Source organism: Erythrolamprus reginae, chromosome Z (genome assembly GCF_031021105.1).
Source record: "Erythrolamprus reginae isolate rEryReg1 chromosome Z, rEryReg1.hap1, whole genome shotgun sequence".
NCBI lineage: Eukaryota > Metazoa > Chordata > Lepidosauria > Squamata > Dipsadidae > Erythrolamprus > Erythrolamprus reginae.
The window spans coordinates 109915465-109941560 of NC_091963.1; the positions used below are offsets into that span (position 1 = coordinate 109915465).

Below are 26096 nucleotides of genomic sequence, written 5' to 3' on the forward strand. Positions count from 1 at the left end.
CACTTTGAATCCCGCCGCTTCTGCTGGATACGGGCGATGGGCGGGGCGAGCTGCCACAGCCCCTGGCTTCCGCGCCACTCGTCCCACCCACCGCCCGTATCCAGCAGAAGCTGCTGGATTCAAAGTGCTGGGGTGGGGGGGCTGTCAGGACACCCCCCACCCCAGCACTTTGAATCCCGCCGCTTCTGCTGGATACGGGCGATGGGCGGGGCGAGCTGCCACAGCCCCTGGCTTCCGCGCCACTCGTCCCACCCCACCGCCCGTATCCAGCAGAAGCTGCTGGATTCAAAGTGCTGGGGTGGGGGGGGCTGTCAGGACACCCCCCCACCCCCAGCACTTTGAATCCCGCCGCTTCTGCTGGATACGGGCGATGGGCGGGGTGAGAGCTGCCACAGCCCCTGGCTTCCGTGCCGCTCATCCCACCCACCGCCCGTATCCAGCAGAAGCTGCTGGATTCAAAGTGCTGGGGGGGGGGCTGTCGGGACAAGCCGCGCACAAAGGCCGAGGCGAGGCTGAGCAGGAGGAGAAGCCAACCAGCGAGGCGGTGGGCTGGGAGCCGCAGGCGAAAGGAGCTCGGGCATCGGAGCGCGGCGCCAGGCATTGTTCTCCGGACCCCGCCTCCGCTCAGCCCCGCGGCGGCCCTTTCCCTCTCCAGGCTACGGGCGGGGTCCGGAGAACAATGCCCGAGCTCCTTTCGCCTGCGGCTCCCAGCCCACCGCCTCGCTGGTTGGCTTCGCCTCCTGCTCAGCCTCGCCTCGGCCTTTGTGCGCGGCTCCTCCGCCGGAGCTCTGCCGCACGTGCCCCTTCGCAGCCCCCTCGCTCCTTGTCCCAACAGCCTCCCCACCCCAGCACTTTGAATCCAGCAGCCGGGCTGAGCGGGCGGGGTCCGGAGAACAATGCGTTTGGAGGCCGCTGGAAAGCCACGCAGCTGTTTTTAAAAGGTGACAGCCGGGCTGGGGGGGCTTTCCAGCAGCCTCCAAACGCCAAACGCGGAAGTTTGGGTTTGGCGTTTGGCTTCAGGAGATGGCTGGGAAGCCGCGCGGCCGTTTTAAAAGGTCACAGCCGGGCTGGAGGGGTTGCTGGGAAGCCCCCCAGCCCGGCTGTGACCTTTTAAAAGAGCCGCGCGTCTTCCCAGCCATCTCCCGAAGCCAAACGCCAAACCCAAACTTCGCTCCTGTCCTGGCTAAATCATGTGGCAGTAAACAGGCTTTGGGGTTTTGGCTGGGGGGAGAAGTAGGACCTTCCTAACTCCCTCCCCCCCCAGCCAAAACCCCAAAGCATGTTTGCTGCCACACGATTTAGCGGCGAAGTGACGTGAAGGGATGGAAAGCTGAAACCGCCCGGTTTCAGCTCCCCATTCCTCCATGTCACTTTGCCCTGAATGCTTCTTGGCCGCCTGGCAGAGCGCTCTCAGCCAGCGGGCGGCGGCGGGGGGGGGGGAAGCCTCGCGGGGAAGCCGGGCAAGAGCGATCTTCTGCCGGCCATGGGCAAGCGGCGGGGAGTCGCCAATGGCCGGCAGAAGATCACTCTTGCTGACCTGATGCCTCGCGGTGAAGCCGGGCAAGAGCGATCTTCTGCCGGCCATGGGCGACTCCCCGCCGCTCGCCCATGGCCGGCAGAAGATTGCTCTTGCCCGGCTTCACCGCGAGGCATCAGGTCAGCATTCTGGACGGGCGGGGCGGCGGGCAAGGAGGGGGGAAGCCTCGCGGGGAAGCCGGGCAAGAGCGATCTTCTGCTGGCCATGGGCGACTCCCCGCCGCTCGCCCATGGCCGGCAGAAGATCGCTCTTGCCCGGCTTCCCCGCGAGGCAGCAGGTCAGCATCCTGGGCGGGGCGAGCGGCGGGGAAGCCGGCGGCTGTGACAGCTGCTGCCCCCCCCCCCCCCCCGGCTGTTTTAAAAGGTGACAGCCGGGCGGCAGCGTTTTTTTGCGGGTTTTTTTTTGTTGTTGCACGGATTAATAGACTTTACATTGTTTCCTATGGGAAACAATGTTTCGTCTTACGAACCTTTCGTCTTACGAACCTCCTCCTTGCACCAATTAAGTTCGTATCATGAGGTATTACTGTATTACTGTATTACTGTATTTATGTATTTATGTATGTATGTATGTATGTATGTATGTATGTATGTATTTATTTATTTATTTATTTATTTATTTATTTATTTATTTATGTGCCGCCCAGTCCCGAAAGGACTGCCGCTCAGACACTATACTTTTCCGCCCACCCCCCAAAAAAATTAGAGGGAACACTGCTTACGGTAATTATTTTGAGCAGCTTTGAAATATAGTTACATGCAAACCTTCAACATGGATTTTTCTCAATAAAAGATTTGCAGATATATATTACAAGCAGAATAGATAAGCCAAATTAATTCATACCTCCTTGGGGAAGGGTTTCAACATGCATGTAATTAAAATGAAAAAGAACACCAGATTACTACTATTTTGAAAAGGGATTCCTAGGTAAAGTTTGTCTTGTACAGTAACTATATGTTTCTCTCACATGCCCCAACTCCTTGTTTTTGCAGCAAAGGCTATAGATGGATATGTAAAGCCGCAGATCAAGCAAGTTGTGCCAGAGTAAGTATTGTGGGTTGAGAAAATGCACTTTGGGTTATTTTTTTTAAAAGGAGAGAAGTAAGGACGAAGTGGTAGCTATTTACTTTCAACTGGAATTCTCTCCCCCAACCCCAACATTATTTTCAGCTAGGAGTGCAATAATTGTCTCAACACCCTCATTTTCAGCTTTAGATATTGCACCTCCCAAGAAGGATTTATTATTTTAAAAATTTTAAGCAAGCAACATGAATCCAGTTTCCATTTTGCTAGTTTCAGGTCAAAGATAGGAATGAGAAAAAGTTGATAATGTTAAGGTGATTTTTTTAAAAAAAGAAGTTTGGATTCTTTGTGTAGTTATGTCTCTGCTTTCTGAATCTTTTCATACCAGGGCGAGTGTGGATATTTATATCAAGGAAGGAATCTGAAATGTGTATATCTGCTTTCCATAAAATCAACCACAAATAGTTAATGTTTTTTCTTATGACTGAAGGATCCATTGGTATCAGGCAAAAATCTTTTTCTGTTTCTGCTCCATCTGTTGTAGGTTTGCTGCCTCTTCAGGAGACTCCATCGGTGTAGGGACTTCCTACATGGAGCAGGCATCATCACCAGCTGTTTGCCCTACTGCTTCTCACTACAACATGTACACACAGAAGTAAGTGAGGCAAGACCTTTGCCATTGAAAGTTCTCTGCTATTGCAGTGTCTTCCATTTTGTAGTTGAAAACATACTAGTCTCGCAACATAAATATTCCATTTATTTATTTGTTTGTTTGTTTGTTTATTTATTTATTTATTTATTTATCAGATTTGTATGCCGCCCCTCTCCGCAGACTCGGGGTGGCTCACAGCAATAATAATATAATGTAAACAAATCTAATATTTAAGTTAATTTAAAAACCGAATTTAAAAAACCAATCATACATACTAACATACCATGCATAAATTTTATAAGCCTAGGGGAAGAGAAAGTATCAATTCCCCCATGCCTGACGACAGAGGTGGGTTTTAAGGAGCTTGCGAAAGGCTAGGAGGGTGGGGGCAACTCTGATATCCGGGGGGAGTTGGTTCTAAAGGGTCGGGGCCGCCACAGAGAAGGCTCTTCCCCTGGGTCCCGCCAAACAACATTGTTTAGTTGACAGGACACGGAGAAGGCCAACTCTGTGGGACCTAACTGGTCGCTGGGATTCGTGCAGCAGAAGGCGGTCCCGGAGATATTCTGGTCCAGTGCCATGAAGGGCTTTCTAGGTCATAACCAACACTTTGAATTGTGACCGGAAACTGATCAGCAACCAATGCAGACTGCGGAGTGTTGGTGTGACATGGGTGTATTTAGGAAAGCCCATGATAGCTCTCGCAGCTGCATTCTGCACGATCTGAAGTTTCCGAACACTTTTCAAAGGTAGCCCCATGTAGAGAGCATTACAGTAGTCGAGCCTCGAGGTGATTGCATATTCCTAATCTGTTTTAAGACAGAGGTTGCTGCCACATCACTGCCCAGTTAATTGGAACAGACTGAGGAGTACTTCAGTCCCCTGGATGGGGGACGGAGTATATAAGAATAAGAATAATATTAAGAATATTAATATTTTTAATAAGAGGAATTGTATTTGAGAAGAGACAATAGTCTCTCTTTCAGAATAATGAAAGCAGTCTCAGAATGTTGTGCTGGGCATCACCCTTTTCTGGATCCACTCAGAAAAGGGATGATACCTGCTTGCATCATTTTGACAAGTCCCTTGTTCCCTCTGGGGACACCACTGGTGAGAGTTTTCCTAAATCTTTTGGTTTAAATTACCACTAAACAGCTTATTTGGAGAGCAGTGTGGTTTATAAGAAGGACATAGCATGGGAAATGTACCTAGACATCACAGTTGCAAACATTGCAAAGGTAATTCTGCCAACTCAGATCTCAAATTGGTTGTTGCCACTCATGGAGAGAGGTTATATAGATTTGTTGTGGGTGTTCTATTTTTGAATGCTGTCCCTGTACAGAAATGAAAAGTAATAAATGGAGAAAGTGAAGAGGCACAAAATGTGTGGCATACCAACATCTCACAATCCCTAGAGTTTCCCCGGAACACATAGAACTCAGATGTGAGTCCCCTAGAAAGGATATTTTGCCACCTAGGGAGTGATTTTTAGGGCTAAATAAGGTACCTTATTTCTTAAGATACCCATTACTCTTGCAATGCCTTCCTCAAATGTTTTCTGTCTTTGGGAGTGTGAATACTTCAAAACAAATCATTTTGCACTCCTGTAATCCACAAAGATTCTGCATCTTTGCACTGTATCTTACTATTTCCTATTGAAATAATTTTTAAATTTACATGCAATTTTTTTTAATGCAAAAGGTCATCATCTTTTTAAAGTGGTCCTATACCCACTTATCACAGTCTAAAATATTAAATTCATTTAATTCAGACTTTTCCCACCTGCTTTTGCTGTAACTATAGTCTGTAATCTTAACTCTATGGGCAATATTTCACCTTACCTTATCCTGTTTTTCAATATTTCCCTAGTAACAACAAAGATGAAAACAAAAAAATAATAATATCTGTGAATATTTTTTAAAAAATTAAAGAATTAGGAATAGAATAGAATAGAATTTTATTGGCCAAGTGTGATTGGACACACAAGGAATTTGTCTTGGTGCATATGCTCTGAGCGTACATAAAATATATATTTATCAAGAATCATGTGGTACAACACTTAATGATTTTCATAGGGGTCAAATAAGCAATGAAGAAGCAATATTAATAAAAATCTTAGGATATAAGCAACAAGTTACAGTCATACAGTCAGCATGGGAGGAAATGGGTGATGATGAGAAAAACTAGTAGAATAGAAGTGCAGATTTAGTAAAAAGTCTGACAGTGTTGAGGGAATTATTTGTTTAGTAGAGTGATGGCGTTCGGGAAAAAAACTGTTCTTGTGTCTAGTTGTCTTGGTGTGCAGTGCTCTGTAGCGATGTTTTGAGGGTAAGAATTAAAACAGTTTGTGTCCAGGATGTGAGGGGTCAGTAAATATTTTCCCTGCCCTCTTTTTGACTCGTGCAGTATACAGGTCCTCAATGGAAGGCAGGTTGGCAGCAATTGCTTTTTCTGCAGTTCTGATTGTCCTCTGAAGTCTTTGTCGGTCCTGTTGGGTTGCAGCACCAAACCAGACAGTTATAGAGGTGCAGATGACAGACTCAATGATTCCTCTGTAGAACTGTATCAGCAGCTCCTTGGGCAGTTTGAGCTTCCTGAGCTGGCGCAGAAAGAACATTCTTTTCTCTAAATTAGAGGGGTAAATGAATGAATTTGAGAGAACTGCTTGTTTTTTCTAAAACCAGATTTGTTAGGACTTCTTCCGAACCGCCTCTTGAGAAAGTTTTCAGAAACAGCTTTTTTTAGAATCCAAAGATTTTTCATGGTGCTTTTTCTCTCTTTCTCAGTCCTGACTCTGTGCTGGATCCAGAAGGAGAATTCGACTTGGATGATTCAATGGATGTGGCACGACATGTGGAGGAATTGCTGAGGCGCCCCATTGACAGCCAGTGGATCTCTCACAACCAGTCTTGATCCTGCCCCTTTTCTGGAGAGACCATGAGGCAACTGTGAAATATTAGAAGACCTTCCCTGAGGGAGTTTGTAGCTGCTGTAAGAACGGGTTTCCTCATCCTCTGGGGGGTCCTCTTGCTGAGAGGGTAAGGTACCTGAGGGACAGTAGGTGCTGTTTCTCCTCTTGCCCAGGTGGGGAAGGCAGTAGAGTATATTGCTTGATTTTCCATCTGCTCTTCTGAGAAGCTTGCCTCAGGCTTTCCGCTTCTGCATACCGTCTCCTTCTGCCAAGCTATCATTTCATTTATACTAGGAATCCTTCTCTTTCCTCCTCCTCCCAGAATGTAAAACATTGCCCTCTTGCCTAGAAGCCTTTTGGTGTCTGGGATAAGAAGGGACTGAACTATGGAGAAAAGTAAGCCTTATTCAAGGCCTTGTCCTTTAGTGTCTCATTTATTTCTATTTTTTTGCTGCTTCCTAAGATAAACAGTATGCTTACGCCTGCGTTTGACTTGCGCTTCCAGGGTACGTGCCTACATGCAGCATTCTGTGTAAAAAAAGGCATTCACTTTGGGAGCTATTTTTCTGAGTCTTCGATGCAACGTAGCCTAACCCTGCCCAAATGCTCTGGAGCCATTTTGTATACCTAACCAGTCACTTCCAGCTTTTTCAATTTGCCTTGTTGAAAGATGCTTGCTTACCTCCAAGCTCCCGCATTTAGTGCTATTGGCTTTTGACATGTCAGATGCTTTTCCCCCCCTACGAATCACAAACACAGCGGATTGTGGAGGATACTTTCATTTAAATACAGAATTACAATTAGTATAATGGTTTCCCTCTTCTTGAATTTGAGGGTAGTGACTGGAGAGCAGTTCCAAATATTTGACTGGTAGGTACAGAGGGGAAAAAAGACATTTTGACTTCTAAATGTCCCAGCAAACTTTTCTATTCTCTTCCCTCTCATCATGTCTCCACATTAGGCCAAACAACTGGGAAAAACAGATTCATATATGCACTATTTTTATAACTAGTCTTCAGTAAAACTCAGATTATTTTAACAGTTACAGATTTTACAAATATATCTGTGGACCGGGTGCTATATTTAGAAAAATGGTCCAGTTTCCAGTCCAGCCACAATTATATTTTTTGTTGGGATTGACAAATTACCCATCAAAAGTCATGAGCATCAAGGGGGAGAAAATGCCTAAGGATTGGTTCTTAGATTTGCAGAATTTCTCCTCCTCTATTCATTGAAAACAAACAAACGCATATTTTTCAGAGAGCTTATTTAAAAATGTAAAGATTAGGTACTTTTAACTAAGCAAAAAAATTTGCAACAGAGGGGCTTAACTAATTTTTACTCCTCAGGAACTCCCCCAACTTCTGGCGGTAACTCTTATAACAACTGTTTGAAGTTTAGAAAATACAGTATACATATTTAGAGTAAAAAAAAATCTAGTCTCTTGGAAGTCATCCTTAAATATCAGCTGTTAATGAAACAATTTCTTGCTTTCTACTAATGTTCTGTTTTCAAACAAGTCATTTCTAGGAATAACTATGATACTCTTTAGGATCATCAGTGGAATCATCAGCAAATGCATCAATAATTATTGTCTTTGGAAAATATATGCCCCCTCCTCAAATACCATTTCTGTTGCAGATCTTTTGGTTGTGGATTAATTGCTTCCCTACTGTAACTCACTTTTCTTACTTATAACTGCGATATATGTAAATTTCTTTCCTGACTTCCTGAATTATTTTGAAAAAGTGATACTTAAATATATATATATATACATATATATATACCTAAGCTTTTCCTTCTGCACAAGCATATACTACTTAGTATTTTTTAAAGATTCCTTCCCACTATAATACATTTACTTCCATCTTCTTTCACTGCACAGTGATACAGTCATTGTTACAGAGTCAGCGGTAGTATCTTTACAGTATTTTAAATATAGGTCATAAGAAAGTCCTGAGGACCTGGGCCCAGGACCATACAGTTATTCTGTAGTAGTAATTTAGCCTCTAGCACAAATTAAATATTTGAACTTTATTTACATTAATTTCAATTTTTTCATTCATAGTTTTGAAATCTTTGATAGATGCCTTTTCTCTCTCATTTTTTGATTAGTCTTTTCATTGCCTTTATTTGAATGACTGTGGGCAACAATGCTTCTCAAATGCCACTTTCTAAGCTGGGATAAAATGTTACTGGGAAGTATCATTTTATACCCAGTTCAAAAACTTCTCAGATCTTAGGCCAAACTGGTGCCCTCCAGATGTAATGGACACTAATACTTATCATTCCAGCCAGCAATTTATAGGGGTGGCTGATCTAGCCCCAACTTCCTTATTTTATCATCCTTATATGTTAGCTGACTTTCTTCCAAACTAGTTTCCTGTTTCAGGTTATTTTGAGTAGCACACAAACATCCCTACTGTCCTTAAATCAAATATGAATTAATAATTTTATGTAGTTATTGTATCAGCACAATCTTACAAAGTCTATTCTTAATTATCAATGGGATTCACTTCCAAATAAAAATGCAGAGCAGAGGTGGTAAATCTGAAGTCTCCCATATTTTTCAAATTGTAGTTTCCAACATTCAAAACCATCATGATCAGTGGAAAGGCCTGCAAGGAACTTGTACTTTTCATAACTATATATGACTCATATAAATCATGTTTTCTCATTTTAATGATAAGTCATAGTGGCCTGGTTCACACACTGTCTTAAGCCATAGAGTATGGTTCATGAATCATACTGTGAAGTTTATACTCATCAAAGGCAAATCAACCAGGTTATGATTTAGCACAATGTGTGATTTTAATATATTTGCTGGTTCTGTTGTCTATAGAAAACTGTTTCTGGCAGAGGAGTCTCTATTTCATAAATTAAATTTGGGATTTCTGCACAAAAAGAATGCATCCTACCCCTGAGTTAAGGCCCTAGTCATAGAGACATTTGCAGACTGCAAAGTAATTCATTATCTATAGCCACCAACATGTTCATCAGTATGTCCTCTCATTATCTGTTAAACTTACTATACCATTTGACATTTATTTTTTAAAAGAAAGAGAATAAGACACCAGATTTCTCTAGCATTATCTTTATTTCTGGAAGTAACCCTGGACACCCATGGCCACAAAGACAGTTCTTAGACATGATAAGTGGCTAGCCCCAGTGCTCTAGAAATATGTACATCTCTCCAGAAAAAAACCACCAAAACCTAAGTTAAGGTGCTAAACTATCAGATGACAAATCATCATTTAGTCTTGGATAAGAGACTGTTTGTACACGAGCAAATATCTAATGTCCACGGAGGCTCCCTGCTGCCCCCCGCCCCCAGGAATTTACATGACCTGGGGTTTTATTGAGCCCTTTCCTTCATAACAAGCAACAGTTCTCACCTTAACTAAGTTGTGTTCCAAGGCCATTGGTTGCTGTTTGAGAGCAGCAAACAGAACTGACCCATAGAGATGCTTTCTGCTATAAAGAAATGAAATGAAATGAAAAAGATCTGCAACAAAATTATGTTGTTAATATTAATGGTGCTTCTGTTTAATTTCGTAAAAATTGCACATACATTCTTGGTGGACTATGCCTACTTCACTTTCATTAGTCCAATGGATCTGTCCGAACAACTGTTAAAAATCTGGCTATTGTTTCATAGTGGAGGGAGGGAGATATCCATAAAACTGAGACATACAGACATTGCACTATTTTAAAGAATTGTTTTGCCAAATGTTTAAATGGTATACAAAGTCAGGTTTTCTGCTAAATATATTGTTTGTGTTTGAAAAAAAACTTACGAAGCTAATGTTTTCATTTTAGTTTTAAACTATAGAAAGGAGAACAACCTCAAGATATATTGCTTAAATGCTTTTAAGTTTTTTTTTTACACAAAAGCCATCTATGTGGGGAAAAAATCTTTATTTTGATGAAATATCCATGTTTTGAAAAAAGATGTTGTAATCTTTGTGCTACAATAAAGTATTGTAGGGTAGTAATGACTAGTGTGATTTTTAACTCAAAGTGCCCACAGAGAAAAAATATTGTGCCTGTAACTGAACAAATGCAATGATTTGGTTGAAATACTCACAATAAGAAACATGAGTTACAGAGTTTATGCACTAATAAATATTTGCAAAAGGAACCCTTGGGCCAAGTGTGAGACTTAATGAGGCACCTGTGTATACATATTATGTCGCATCAGTGTGGTTGTTTCACCTGTCAGACATGTAACACACTTCAGACACTTGTCTTAATGCAATTTGTTTTTTTTCTGATTGAGTAATTTTAATACATGTTTTTTCTCAATTTCAGCTTTTGCCTACTATAGAATACAATGTATTTCAAATTTGTGCCACTATTACCCTTATTTGTGGACTGCTATTTAAAAAAATAACCAGACATTTTATCCCAAATAGCAACTATGTTTTCCTGTTTTTGTTTTCCTGTTTTTTTTCAGGGAACAGCTGGATATTTAAAAAATATGAAGCCTTTCATAAGTAAGAAATGTTGATATATATTGTGCCACATAGAAAGCAGTTAAAACTATTACTTTTTAATATATTTTTATTTTTGGTGACTTAGTTCTTTACATATGGAAAGTCAGCTACATTAACGGGGAAAAAAGATGCCTGATGCATATTAGGCATTAAGGCAACAATTCAAACAATTCCATAATGCTATAAGATACCATATCTTACTTTTGAATGGCCATGCATAAATTGTAGATCTTACTTAACTTGCACAACCCTTTCTATGCATTGTGTTCCAGTTCCCTATTCCATTGTCATGAATTTTCAGTAAACAAATGGAGAGGAAAACATTCAACTTAGAAAATATGAATGAGATTTTATGAATGAGAATAGATGAGTTGGTTGGTGGGTGGGTTGGTTGATAAATGGGGCAGAACTGTGCCACAGTAACATTGGATTGGATTGGATTGGATTGGATTTGTATGCCACCCCTCTCCGCAGACTTGGGGCGGCCAACAACAGTAGTAAACAGCATATGACAATCCAATATAAACAGTTAAAAACCCCTATTGTAAAACCAAACATACATACAGACACACCATGCATAAAATTGTAAAGGCCTAGGGGGAAAGAGTATCTCAATTCCCCCATGCTTGGCGGCAGAGGTGGGTTTTAAGAAGCTTACGAAAGGCAAGGAGGGTGGGAGCAATTCTAATCTCTGGGGGGAGTTGGTTCCAGAGGGTTGGGGCCGCCACAGAGAAGGCTCTTCCCCTAGGTCCCGCCAAGCGACATTGTTTAGTTGACGGGACCCGGAGAAGACCCACTCTGTGGGACCTAAATGGTCACTGGGATTCGTGCAGCATATATTGCTACATCCTTTGATTAGTAGAGAATATTGTCTTTTCCATAGCAGCTAAATCACACATTTCTAACAACCATTCTTGGACATTTTGAATAATATTGCTAAATTTATCCATCCAGAACATTATTGTTGTTGTTGTTGTTGTTGTTGTTGTTATTATTATTATTATTATTATTTATTAGATTTGTATGCCGCCCTTCTCCGAAAACTCGGGGCGGCTCACAGAATAAATATAGAAACAAAGCGTACAAAACAAATCTAATACATTAAAAAAAACTACAGCTAAAATCCCTATGTATATTACTCAATCAGACAATCCAATCACACAACGCATCACGTTATCCGATTCTTTGAACATTCTGCCTCGCTATTTACTTTCCCTGGCAGTTACTCTATTCTCTGGAACAAGTAGGAACAAGAGTGAAAAACAGGGTACCATTCTTCACTTGTATTCTCGTAAGTATTTTGCCAGCACCAATATACATTGCTTGCTTTAATTTTGCTTTCTGCAAAGGCATTCTGACAGTGGCTGTATAAGGCCTGGTGTATTTTGAGACAACAGCGCTCACATTGAATGCGTATCTATACTTATTTCCCATTCCTGCAATAGAAAGGTTTAAAAAAAAACATAGTCCCTGCTGTCTCGTATATTCACAATGCAGTCAGTAGGGAGCGCACAAATATCATTTTTTTTCACTCTGGACAGGCATCTGCGCAACCTATAAGCTGGATGGTTTGTTCTTTTCAACATATAATGGTGAGATCTCCAAATCTGTTGCTACCTGGGACCAGCAGTCTTTCCTAAGTGCAAAATCAAGCTGTGGTCTGTCAAGAGTGCTAGGGATTCCTAGATAGATAGATGCATGGATGGATGGATGGATGGATAGATGGATGGATGGATGGATGGATGGATAGATAGAGTAGAAAGAAAGAAAGGTAGGTAGGTAGGTAGATGATAGATAGATGGATGGATGGATGGATGGATGGATGGATGGATGGATGGATAGATAGATAGATAGAAAGAAAGGTAGGTAGGTAGGTAGGTAGATGATAGATGGATGGATAGATAGATAGAATTCTTTATTGGCCAACTGTGATTGGACACACAAGGAATTTGTCTTTGGTGCATATGCTCTCAGTGTACATAAAAGAAAATATGCATTTGTCAAGAATCGTAGGCACAACACTTAATGATTGTCTTAGGGGTCAAATAAGCAATCAGGAAACAATGTTAATATAAACCATAAGGATGCAAGCAACAAATTACAGTCATACTGTCATAAATAAGAGGAGATGGTTGATAGGAATGATGAGAAAAACTAGTAATAATAGTAATGCAGCCTTAGTGAATAATTTGACAGTAGAGAGGGGATTATTTGTGAACATTAATGCATAAATGAGCAAATGAACATTACCAAAACATACTGGTTATGTTTCTAAAATGTGTGTGTGTGTATGTGTTTGTTTGTTTCTCTGTGTGTGTTTCTCTGTGTGTGTTTGTGTACACTGGATGGAGTCACTGAAGCAGCCGGCATGAGCTTAAATGGACTCCGGGGATGGTAGAGGACATTGTCCATGGGATCACGATGGTTGAATATGTCTTCACGACTACAACAATACATATTTATTTATAAAATCAAATGCATGTTTCTCAAAACAGTTTATGAGTTCTATGAAAACCCTGAATAACGAGAATGAACTCTCATGAGGGTCTATCTACAATGGAGTCAGTTATAGGGCAAGCAATTGTCTCTTTATGCTGGACAGTCTTATTCACAGTAATTATTATTGGCAAACTTGCCAAAATTATCTCAAAGAAAAAGTTCTAGAAATATTTTTCCTTCAATTGTTTTAAATCAGCTACAGTAGGGTTTTCAGCCTTAGCTTTGAGAATTTTGGGAGTTGGAGTCCACACATCTTAGAAGCTGCTAGGTTAAAAAACACTGATCCACACGACCAGGCAAATAAGGATGTGTAAATCCCTCGACTGTACTTCCCCTTTAGTTTGGCATGATAAGCCTCTCTGTGCCATTTAAGTCTAAACACCTTACTTTGCAACTTCACAAAGAGCCCTTTGTCTGAAGCTGCACAAAAAATGGCTCTTAAGTCCCAGCCATCTACAGGAAGGAAGGAAGACAGAAAAGCGGTTTCACCTGGCAAGGAACATGCAAGAAGAGTTACATCTTGGGAAACTGGAAGTGATACTGCTTTAACTTAATCTTCAATCTATTGCCGTCTGAGTGCAATGCTATTGCAACTCTCAGACAATCTCTGGCAGGATGAAGAATGGAAGGCTGCCTTAACTTGTCAGCATACTGTTCAATTCTGGGTGCCTGAAAGGCTTGCTTAAGATCGGATAAATGGCTTATTAAAAAGTTTATCAAACAATAATTCAATTCAATTCAATTTATTAGATTTGTATGCTGCCCCTCTCCGAAGACTCGGGGCGGCTCACAACAATAATAAAAACAATATTCCAGCGAAAACAAATCTAATATTAAAAAGCACAGAAAACCCTATCATATTTAAAAAAGCAAACAACATATACATACCCAAACATAAATATTAAAAAAGCCTGGGGGAAAGGTGTCTCAACTCCCCCATGCCTGGCGGTATAGATGGGTCTTGAGTAATTTACGAAAGACAAGGAGTGTGGGGGCAGTTCTAATCTCCGGGGGGGAATTGATTCCAGAGGGCCAGGGCTGCCACAGCGAAGGCTCTTCCCCTGGGCCCGCCAAACGACATTGTTTGGTCAACGGGACCCGGAGAAGGCCAACTCTGTGGGACCTTATTGGTCGCTGGGATTCGTGCAGTAGCAGGTGGTTAGGCTTGCAAAGTAAACTTCTTTTCTAAAACATCTGAGGAACTTCAGATCACAATATCCCTCCCATCTGCCACTTTGAGAGATGCTATTAGGAACTATGGTTTAGCATTTGAGGATCCCGTGTTACCCATCAGTGTTCTGGGAGAAAGTAATGCACTGCATTGCTGCATTCATAATATATTTATTTATTTTACTTATTTATTACATTAAAAATGGTTGGCATTTGCTCCCAGTGGTTTTTATCTGCTCTTGAGCCAATAAGGCCTTTGCAGCAGACGTCAGTGGGCGTAATATGTTGTATGAACTGGACTATGTTTCATTGAGTAAAGTAGAATTAAGCAAACACTGGCTTAACATTAGTTGAACATTCCAAATGTAGTAGTATGAGAGAGAGAGAGAGAGAGAGGGAGAGAGAGAGAGAGAAAATGGGATTGAAAGGTGAAATATCTTCCAGGTTTGAGCACCACCTCTTAAAATTAAGTCCTGATTCATAAGTAATAGCCAGCTACTTATAATTTAAGAAAAGAACAAATCTGACAAGAATAATGGAGTGGACGTATTTCCTACCTTATCTCTTTCAGCTGCTGAGGAAATGATAATTGCTGATTATAGCTGTGGGCAGGGGTGGGCTACTGCCCGGATTGGGTGGGTAGGTAGCAGAAATGGAGCTCTACCCCAGAGCACCCAATTTGCACTGAAATGCTGAAAGAAAATGCAAGGCGTCCTGCATAAGCCACACCCACAGTGTGATAGTATAAATTTTGGTAGCCCTTCATTGGCTGTTGGGGGGGAAACCAGGAAGTTGGTCTTTTTTTCCCCCCAGATAATCTTTCTTGTATGAATTTGCAAGCATGGAGCTACACATCCAGCTTTGATTACCATAGCTGGTATTCGGATTGTATCACTTTCTGTTCTGCTGGGCTCTCTGGTAGGAGCCTCCCGAAAATTCAAGGGTAAAAATTTCAGACACACACACCTTTGAAAATTCAAAACAATGTTCTTTATCACAAAAGTCAAAATAAACTAAGCACTCTTTTTGGATTGCAAAGAGCACTCGTCCCAAAACAACCGGGTAGTCTGTACAATTTCCCTTAAGCAGTCATTAAGTACTTAGCTAGCAGCTGTGAAGAAACTTCACACCCCTTCTTCTTCCAACGAAGTGAGACACACACATGCACACACACACACACACACACACACGTTGCTCTGTTTGTTTTCAAAGGCGTGAAAAAGCAACAAAGTCCAGCAACACAAGATTCCTGACGAACTGCGATCAGATACTCTTCCACAACGGCCAAACCCACATGCTGCTATTTATAGCAGCAGCCCTAATTACTGGAGTCTCACCCAAACACAGGTGGCCTCACTTATCTCCTGTAATATGTTCTTACTTGGTCTCTTCTACGCATAATTCTGCGCTTGCGTGGGTCCAAAACGTCTTCATCCAAATCAATGGAAGATAAGGAAGATTGACTGCCTGGGCTGTGTGCCAAGCCCCCCTCTGCCAAGTCACTCCCACCTTCTTCTTCGTCCGAGGAAACTAAACTCTGAACTGACTCTGTTGGCAATAACACAGGCCTGTGACATGTTGAAGTTTCTCCTGCATCCACCTCCACATTCCCTGGGGCAGGAACTGAGCCATAGCCAACCACAACACTTTCCAAACAGTATGTTCAGTAGTAAATATGAATTATCTCTGTGATCAAACTAATCTTTTTCCTGTAAACTGAAAGTTAATAAGCTCTCATAATGTGGTTTGCTGCTTTTTAAATTTAGCATGTATAATTCCAATCACAACTACTATTTGTAAATAATGATTTATTACATGGAATATTGGACAAATTCAGTCAAGGGTAGTTTATTATATAAACTGCTATCAGATATGGGTTACAAACATATAAATGACTTGTAGAAGGCAGCAAAGTATTAGAATTTTCTTTATCTCTTTCCTGTTATCTCATGGTCATTTGGACTTTTTGTATCCCAGCTTTAGTTATCCCTAAAACAAACTTTTTTTAGTGATGTATAAATCTAGTCAATAATCTTGCTTGTTTAGTCTATTAAGTTGTTTAAAGGAATAGCATGTTGATCAAACTTTGACTGCAACATCTTGACTATACTTTGTACCCAATGTTTGTTCTTGGATAATATATATCCCAAAACCTAAGTTCTTTATTTTGTGCAGGTTTGGAAATGAACATTCCTAAGATCAGCAGTGACAGAACAAAAATAAAAAGAATTTGCTCCTTTTGCTCCTAGAAACTTTTTTGACATGAGATTTTATTAATGGCAGGCAAAAAAACAAAACACAGAAAAAAAAACCAGAGCATAGGAGGATATTCTGTAATCAGTATGAAAGTAACTAACTTGGCTGCCATTGAATACAGTTGCTCCCCAAAATACCAGAATTGTCCCAGTACAGTGGTACCTCTACTTATGAACTTAATTTGTTCCGTGACCAGGTTCTTAAGTAGAAAAGTTTGTAAGAAGAAGCAATTTTTCCCATAGGAATCAATGTTAAAGCAAATAATGCATGCAATTGGGGAAACCACAAAGTGGCTGGAGGCCCTGTTTCTCCCAGAGATTCCTAGAGAGGCCCCATGGAGGCTTCTCCCTGCCTTTTTCCAGCCCTGTTTCTTTCCAGGAGATTTCTAAAAAGGCCCCGCAGAGGCTTCTTCCTGTCTTTTCCGGCCCTGTTTCCTCCCAGGAGATTCCTAGAGAGGCCCCATAGAGGCTTCTCCTTGCGTTTTCCGGCCCTCTTTCTTCCCAGGAGATTCCTAGAAAGGCCCCGCAGAGGCTTCTCCCTGCCTTTTCCGGCCCTGTTTCCTCCCAGGAGATTCCTAGAAAGGCCCCGCAGAGGCTTCTCCCTGCCTTTTCCGGCCCTGTTTCCTCCCAGGAGATTCCTAGAGAGGCCCCACGGAGGGTTCTCCCTGCCTTTTCCGGTTACTGTAGTTTTGGAGGCTCGGGTTTGTAAGTGGAAAATGGTTCTTGAGAAGAGGCAAAAAAATCTTGAACACCCGTTCCTTATCTAGAAAAGTGCGTAAGTAGAGCCGTTCGTAGGTAGAGATACCATCCTGGTTTCTACCAGTTCAGACTTTGTGTCATGCAAAAACATTGCTCATGTTTTTTCTCATTTTGACCATTATTAGTTACTGATATGTTATGGGCTGGTAAAATGGATTGATTTGAGGATGATTCTACCACAAAGTGAAGTGCTGTGAGATAATTTGTGGATTAGTGGTTTTCCTTTTTGAGTTTGCTTTAATTCTCTTTCCTATAAATCATGACTTATCAATGCCATCAAGTCAGTCTCAACCCTTAATAAATGCATTGATAGACTTTATCCAGGTTGAATAAATCATATATAGTGATTTATATTATATGCATAACTAATGTGATTCAGACCTTATCTATCATCCCAGATGTAAGCTTTGAAATAATACTGTATTTTGCTGTGGTTATAAAACAGAAAATGAGATCGAAGATATGGATGGGGTAAAGAACATTTGGAATAATTAGGCAGAAGAAAAACAAGAATGGCCTCCTCAAAGCTCAGCTCTAGATTCCATTTTAAATGCCAGCATTGCATCCTTTACTGACATGTTTGAATGGAACTACTTGATATCTGGAATTCTTGGGCAACCACTAAGTTTACAGAGATTTCCTATCATGGGCCCTCCAGCATCCCAATATAATATGATAGCTAGGCCTAACAGGACTGTCATAGTTATAATCTCTTTCAATTAGAGCTAGCACTGCTATTCAACAGTGAAACAGATGCTTCAGGCAGCAGGCTTTGGAAGCACAGTAGAACAGCATTATATGCGCCACATGGTCTGCCTTGCTGCCACTAAACTGATGCTGTGGGAAATTTAGTCCTGTTTCCAGTGTAAAAATAATATCCAGCAATTAGCCGGATGGCCTCCAGAGTATGGAGCTTGGAGAAGAACCTTTAATCTCAGGCAGCCATAATTTGGGGACCCTCACAAGATCTTAAATGGAAGCCAGAGTCTTGATGAAGAGCTCTTGATGAAAGAACAGCTCATCTCCCAGTACGGCTACGAGGGCTCACCAGTAGAGCGGGGGACCAGCAGAAAAGACTTTCTCCAAGGACCCCCGAACACAAAGCAGCCTTGTTAAGGAAACTGCCCTTCTCAAGTCACTGTTTGTAAGATGCTGCTGTGATCCCAGCTACTTACGTTTGAGGAATTAACTCTCAGGAATGAATATGGTGACAGATATTGAGGGTTGGTTGTGCAAAAGGACTTAAGACAACTTGGTTAACACATTGTGCCACTAAGCTATGGTTTCCTGAATAATTATTTTGGCTCACACAATGTACTCGGCTGTCAATCAAATATTACAAATCATAATTAGATGGGAAAATCAGTTATACTTGATTTGGTTTGGGATTAGGGTGAAGCCAGACCTTTGTGACACCATTAAGAAATTAACTTAAGATAATTACTCTTCATTGTGTCTTTATGCTAACCTATCTTTGACGAATACACTGAAGATTGACAATGGTTAATTATAAGGAGGCTACAGAATACAAAATCTGGGGTTTCATAAGGTTAAAGTAGTTGGTAATAAATTATATTAGAAGTTTCATTAAGACTTTTGAAAAACAATAAACCAGAATATGATTTTTTGGTTCTCGACTTAATGTGCTATTGATGTTATGAGCATCTGCAATGAGCAAATGGTATCATGTTATAACATAAAAACATCAATTATGAAATAATACAGCAGATAATATCTTCAGATTGTTTTATGTTGTAAGCCACCCAAAGTCATTGGATAGAAGAAAGACAAATAAATTTCATAACTGCAAACGTTATAAATGACACAAACTGCATTAGCAGGATTTTTCAGGATCCAATCTGGGTGTCAGGCCAGCCTTTGAATTCACATTTTTACCTGGCACTGGGTCCTGAGGTTTAGCCTTCCGAGCTTTTGGACTTATGCCATAGCCATCCTCGGAGCTTTAGCACAAGCCCAACAGCTCGGAAGGCTAAATCTCTAGTCCTGATGACCAACCCAGATTGGATCATTCAATATTATCCTGGAAACATATATTTGCCTTCATTTGCAAGACATTATATGATGCATGAAATATCCTTACAGCTTGTACAAGATTTATGTATAAGCTTTTCACATATTATACATATGGCGCATAATTTTAAAATTTAGCCTAACTCAGTTTATCCTAGTTGCCTGCTTCATATTTATATTTGATCTATTTTTATTTTAAGCAAATTATTGACTTATTATTGAATGTCTATTTCATATTGCCTTTATGGTATTTGATAGCTGCTTTGGACATCTTCATCTGGAGGAATAGAAATAGAATAGAGCAGAGCAGAGCAGAACAGAATTCTTTATTGGCCAAGTGGGATTGGACAAACAAGGAATTTGTCATTGGTGCATATGCTCTCAGTGTATATAAAAGAAAAGATACATTTGTCAAGAAACATGAGCTGCAACACTTAATGATCGTCATTGTGTACAAATAAGCAATCACAAAACAATCAATATTAATATAAATCGTAAGGAAACCTTTACTTAAGAACTTTTCTAGATAAGAACCGGGTGTTCAAGATTTTTTCCCTCTTCTTAAGAACCATTTTCTACTTAAGAACCCGAGCCCAGAAAAATTTCCCAGGAAATTTGAGAGCAGCACGAAGGCCCGTCCAGTTTCCTGCCATTTCCTCTTTAATCCCAGGCTTTTCTAGGCTGCCAGAGGAGCCTTTTGGTGGCATTTAAGGAGACTTTGACAGTCCAGAGTGAATGAAGCAGTTTCCTTTCTCTGGGTGCTTGGAGAAGGAATAAGCCTCTGCCAACGCCCAGAGAAAAGAAACACTCCCTTCCTCCGCCTCCCCCCACCCAAATTCCGAGCTTTTATTTCTTTTCTAATGTGTTTGCACACATTATTTGCTTTTACATTGATTCCTATGGGGAAAATTGCTTCTACTTACAAATTTTTCTACTTAAGAACCTGGTCACGGAACAAATTAAGTTTGTAAGTAGAGGTACCACTGTACTTTGAAATTTTCGCAGCTACTATTTGCTCCAACAGGTTCATTTTATAAAATGTCCTCAATCCTTATTAACAGAATTGTTTATTTCAAATTCGTCATGACTTAATGTGATGGCCTTGCTTCACACGGTCTTAATTAGGCAATGCTACTTCCCACAAATTGTTAGACTCCAAATTATAAGATCCATTTTTGTCTATTTCTGTGATAGAGAATCTATGGTACGCAGGCCAGAGGTGGCAAAAAGAGCTCTCTCTGGTGGCATGCAAGCCATCGTCCCAGGTCTGATGTGCTGCTCATGTGCGCACGCGCCAGCTGGTCTTCAGGTCTCTGCCCTGAATGCATGAGGACAGGGGGCATGGGCATGCACAGGACCAAGTGGGGGGGCAGGGGTGTGAAGGGCACGCGTGGGGGCGCACACATGCACTGAGTGCATGCACAGCTTTGTGCACATTGCATTTTGGGGGGTTTGTGCCGTGCTTTGGGCAGTTGATCTAGAAAAGGTTACCCATCACTGGCCTATTTAGTGTGTTGTGTCTCCAAGGTGCCATGCTCTAGTGTGTCAGACTTCATTTCCCATAGTTCCCAGTCATTAGGGCTGCTTGTCATGCTACTTTTGGAACTAAGGGACTTATTTTCCTACCTACCTGGAGAGAATCAACTTAGAAAATTGTGGACTAATATCTGTAACAAAATTTTTCCTGAGAAGCATCTCCTTTGTGGGCAGACATGTTAAAATTAGGAAACTGCCCCGTGGAAACTCTTTAAAAACTTTTGTCTACTATAAAATCCTGATTCAACTGGCAACCCTATTGATTTAAAGAATAAAGGCAGTGGAATAGGAGAAAAGCTACCTGCGCTTCTACACATCTGCTGCCCCATTGAAGCGTGTGTAATACAGGGAGGGAGTGTCTGGCCTCGTTTCAGAACATCATACTACAGGACGCCAAACACTGATGCTGGAGCGGAGCTCAAACCCAGTCTTGTTAGAAGGCCCGATTCTTAAACGGGTATACTGTAGTGTAGTGATCTCTTGGCAGCTTTAGGCTAGGTCGCCCGCGGAGTCTCGGGTTTATTCCTAGTGACATGCAAGTCATTTGATCCTGATGGCAGCAGCTGCTCGCTGAGCGTATGGACTGTTTTAACTGAAGAGCATTGCCTTCGAATTACAAACATTAATTTACTGTTTATTGGAGAGAGCCCGGCGTCCCCTAAATCAGGGCTTGATTTTTTCAATCACCAAATGAGAGGGGGGTCTGCATGTGTGAACAAGGCGAGGGTCGCCTTTGTAAGGCGCACGTTCGTATTTAACGCCCGGCACAATTGTGGCGAGACGTGGCGTGGCGCTCGCACAGGCGCGCGCGCGGCTCCACCACGCGGGGCCGCAGAGCATTTGGAGATAGAGGTTGAGAGGGGCGGCCGTGCTTTGCCTGGCCCCGCCCCGGCCATCCCTCTACCCCGGCGGCGGTATCAGCAGCGGCGGCGGCAGCGTCTCTTCGATCGTTCCCTGCGTCCGACCCTCCTTCCTTCGCCGGCAAGGCAGAGCAAATTGAAGGGAGACAAGGCACGCTGACGGCGGAGCAAGAGCCAGAGCGCTCGGTGGCTGGAGACGCACAAGGCGAAGGGCGCCACTGGGGCAGCCGCTGAGTACTCCTGCCGGGCCGGGCCGGTGCGGCTGCTGGGAGCCCCGGGAGGGGATGGCGGACGGGACCTCCTGTGTCCTTCCTACGGGTTCGCCCCGGCCCGGGGCCCCCAGCGTCCCGCCGCAAGAAGAAGGTGCTGCGGCCGCTGTAGAAGCTCCGGACGACCTGAGCTCGCCACGTTCCATTTCGGGCAGCTCGGCGGGTACCAGCCGCGACAACTCGGCCGAGAGAGACCCCCCAGTCCTCGCCAAGGCTGCCCCTGCCGCTGGCATTATGAAGGTGGGTTCCAATTGCTTGCGCCTCCTTCCACCCGGCGACCTTTCTAAGTGAGCCTGTCTTTTCCTTCGGCGTGTGTGCAACGTCTCTTCCCTTTATAAACAGGCATTCCACTGGGATTTCCCACCACCCCAATCCACAAGGGCAACCTACCTGAACTTAAACTAACCTTCTCCAGCCTGTAACCTGAATGTCTCAGTTCTGTCCTTAGCTGACCTTCTAAATTAACGGAGGGACCACCAGAGATTTCTAACCGATCTATTTTTCTTTCCAGGCAGCATCACCCCTTCTTCTGAATGCCCTCTGTTTAACTTCCTCCCATTTCTAAAACAACAGGTTTTGAGTGTCTTGCTATGTGTGTGTGTGTGTGAGAGAGAGAGAGAGAGAGAGAGAGAGAGGGAGTTTGGTTTTTTACTTTGTTTACAAAAGGCAGAGGAAAAGTCACTCTGCATGTTCGCAAACTGCTCTGGTCATCATTCTTGTCTGATATTCTGAAGATTGATATGTATATTATGAATGATGTGTGATAAAGAAAGAGATTTGGGATTCAACCCTACTTCTTATTAATGCAATCTCTCTCTGCGACATCTCCTAGCTATTCTTTATTTCATATGCTCAACCCTCTCTGAACATTCACATTGGCTGAATTCATAGGATACACATAACCAGGTCAGTTGCAATCTAGGCACTGCATTTGCATTGTATACTATGCTTATCTTTTTTATTCTGGTTTTATATGTATAAATCCAGCCTATTTGGTTAATTCAAAGTCACATGTATGAACCAAAACCCCCAAATGGGAAAAAGTCAGTAACCAGATTATATTGGGTGAACCCAGCATCTTTGTTCTCTGAAGCTGGGATTGCTAATCTTTTTCATCTTTTCCTGCAGAACCTCTCATAATTTTTCTTTTTCCCTCCTTATCCCATCCAGAATGTTTATTTGAAAAGTCATTTCACTTACTTTATCCTGCTGCTTTGAAGTTCTAGTAGAGATGCATTTGAAAGTTTGGTTCCTATATGTATAAATGTTGTTTGATTTTTCTGTGTTAGTTCATTGGTTACGGGGTAAAAAGGAAACTGAGTTGAACCCCTGAGCCCACCTCAGAAAAACTAATGCATTTGAATCATATGCCGGAGCCACTTATATGGGTAGCCTCCAATTTAGGACCACACTTGGATCTGGAATTTCCATCAGACGTTCTTACAGTCATAAAACAGGTTGGACCCAATTTTACAATTTTACAGCTAATGTTAAACAAATCTTCTGTTTGTTTAACATTGACAGAAAAGTTAAGAAAATCACATAGTTGTTAAGTAGATTCAATGTCTACAGTGAATATGTTTTTGCTAGAAATAAGCAAAAAAAGTCACAAATCACAATCACATGATTACAGGACATTGCAGCTGGTTGTTAAATGCTAGCTGATTGCCAGGAGCTTGAATTGCAATCACAAGTGCAGGGAAGTGATCCTTGTAACTGTGAGTATAGAGCTTAACTCTCTTTCCCCACAGCTGTTAATGGTGTTAAACCAACATACGTAATTTGAGGACTACCTGCATATAACTCTCCATACAGCAATTGGTGCATGTAATCTATGTCATTTTATTTAATCTTGAACTTGTACAATTAGTGGGGCCTCTTTTTCATATGTGGGTATTTCTGCAAGTGAAATATGGCAATTGATAGTCCAACACCTGAATTATATCCAATGGCAAGAAGCACATTGAATTCATGTTTGGCTGATGGCTGTGCCTGTTTCATGAAGGAGGTACATATGGTGTACAATAAATAAAGTATGTAGAGCTATGAATTGGCTCATTACCAGTTTATTTCCATAGCTAACATAAGATTTCCCATCCTATGTTTGTAAGCATTTAAGGATGATCATTATTCTACTTTAACAAACCTGGTATACTTTTTCATATCATATTCTTTAATATTGTTTCTCATATTAAGGTGTTAACCTGTTACTAGATCCCTGATATTCATATTCACTAGAAAGAGAAGGATTATGGATCACATGCAGAACTGGAAAACATTTAATCATCCCAAAAGTAATTCAACTGAAAGCCATGAAGGCTAGTTTTTGCAGCAAAAGTGAGCTTCACACTGTTCCACAATGTATGATTATCTACAGCTCCATATGGTGGTGAGGTTTCCACCCCACCCCCTGGTTTTCTGGCAAAGTTTTTTATGTAGGCTTGGTCCATTCAACCTTTGATGAGCTAAGATGTGAGCTAAACCACCATTTCTTCACACTATAAATTAGTCAGCAACAAAGGTGCTAGCCAACAGATTAAAGGAGATATATTCTGTAAATTAGCCAAAGCTTTATAGGAAGACAAACATTGTTTTCTGTCCTTGAACCCCTCTCCTCTCTGTGAAGTGGTCTCAGGTTCCCTTGGGCTATTTATGTCTTGTTTACTCAAACTGAAAGGATCAAGGCCATTTCATTTTGGTGGAGCCAAGGAAACACAGGAATAGGGTACCAAGTTTGAGTTTAATTTAATCTTTATGAATTGATGGGAGTTTGTAAACTTGTGGGCCTCAGCTCTGGAAAAAAACTCTTCTAAAAGTTTCTGCTATTTGCATTCTATGATTAATGAATCTGAATAGGGAAAGGGTGTCAATATTATTTGATGTGTTTGGGGCATTAGGGCAGTGTTTCCCAACCTTGGCAACTTGAAGATATTTGGACTTCAACTCCCAGAATTCCCGAGCCAGCATTTGCTGGCTGGGGAATTCTGGGAGTTGAAGTCCAAATACCTTCAAGTTGCCAACGTTGGGAAACACTGCATTAGGCTACCTTCACTACTTGACATGTTATTTGTTGGTTCCATTCAAAGAATAATTTTCAGCCTTCCCAAGACTATTTAGGATAGAAACTTGTATCTTTAATTAGAGATTAACACCACCTTAAATAAATTTAATGCCATTTTTCAACAAAAGATCTGACTGATAATAACTATAAAAGCAGCCCAAATTATCTACCAAAAATGAGTGTAGTACATATAAAAAAATCCAAAGGAAATTAAAAGGAAACTGGTAACTTTAAATCATTCTTATAGTTAAAGTCAGTGCAGAGAGTAAAAGGTACTTTAAATCCTAATCCATCAAATTATAAATTTGATAAAGGGAGTTGCAACTCCTCTAATATTTTACTACTATGGATTAACCAGGACCTCTTACAATGCCCACCCTGATTTAGCATTACCTCTAGAACTAAAATTTACATGCCTTCATTTTTGAAAAAGAAATTTTGGACTACAATTCCCACAGGCCTTTGCTATTGGCTATGATGATTGAGGTTAATGGGAGCTAAAGACCAAACATCTGGAAAGTGCCAGGTTGTCTTTGACTGGAAGCTCCTAAGGTGGTGTTGAGTGCATGAAGAGGATCTGTTGCATATTTAAGCAAAGGGCCTCCACTCTGATGATAACTATATTTGGCCCTGATCGGAAATAGGGCTGGCAGAAATCATAGCCACGATTTCCATTTCTCCCAATGGATTTCTCAGACACTGTGGGGAAATATAACGGGCCAGATCCAGCCAGTTACTTTTGCTGAGGAATAAAAAGTTAGATTTTATTTTTTAAAGGGGTAGACAGGAATCAATCTGTAAACCTTTGAATCCAGGATCTGCCGTAGACTTTCATGGTTGATCCTGACTCTATGAAGTCACTTCCTTTTGCAGAAAAGAATGATCTAAAGTTTGGTAAATCAGAAGTTATAGCCAAAGGCGGAGGTGGGTTCCCCTCAGTTTGGACCAGTTCGCCTGAACTGGTAGCTGGTGATATCATGATGATGTCATGAAACTGGTTCAGTCAATGCCGGTCTGTAAACACCGCCATCTTTTTT

The 26096-nt window shown here is 41.6% G+C and overlaps 3 protein-coding genes across 6 annotated transcripts in view; 2 read left to right on the forward strand and 1 right to left on the reverse strand.

Moving 5' to 3' along the window:
- LOC139153560 (signal transducer and activator of transcription 5B) overlaps positions 1–10114 on the forward strand; it is a 68648-nt gene extending 58534 nt beyond the window's left edge. For all 3 annotated transcript variants that reach the window (XM_070727652.1, XM_070727651.1, XM_070727653.1), the window contains exons 15-17: positions 2530–2581; positions 3105–3215; positions 5999–10114. In XM_070727652.1, coding sequence (XP_070583753.1) covers positions 2530–2581; positions 3105–3215; positions 5999–6125 — 290 coding nt within the window. In that variant the 3' untranslated portion in view covers positions 6126–10114. The remainder of the gene's footprint in view (positions 1–2529; positions 2582–3104; positions 3216–5998) is intronic.
- Positions 1–26096, reverse strand: part of ATP6V0A1 (ATPase H+ transporting V0 subunit a1) — a 512121-nt gene that overhangs the window by 314648 nt on the left and 171377 nt on the right. Inside the window, exon 1 of one of the 2 annotated variants that reach the window (XM_070727642.1) lies at positions 5799–5804. The exons of the other annotated variant lie outside the window; for it this stretch is intronic. The gene's annotated coding sequence lies outside the window, so the exon portion shown is untranslated. Of the gene's footprint in view, positions 1–5798; positions 5805–26096 lie in introns of those variants that run through there. 2 annotated transcript variants of the gene reach the window in all.
- Positions 21712–26096, forward strand: part of LOC139153047 (inactive phospholipase C-like protein 2) — a 90493-nt gene continuing 86108 nt past the window's right edge. Inside the window, exon 1 of the mRNA XM_070726569.1 lies at positions 21712–22238. Within this exon, the coding sequence (XP_070582670.1) occupies positions 22014–22238 (225 nt within the window). The 5' untranslated portion in view covers positions 21712–22013. The remainder of the gene's footprint in view (positions 22239–26096) is intronic.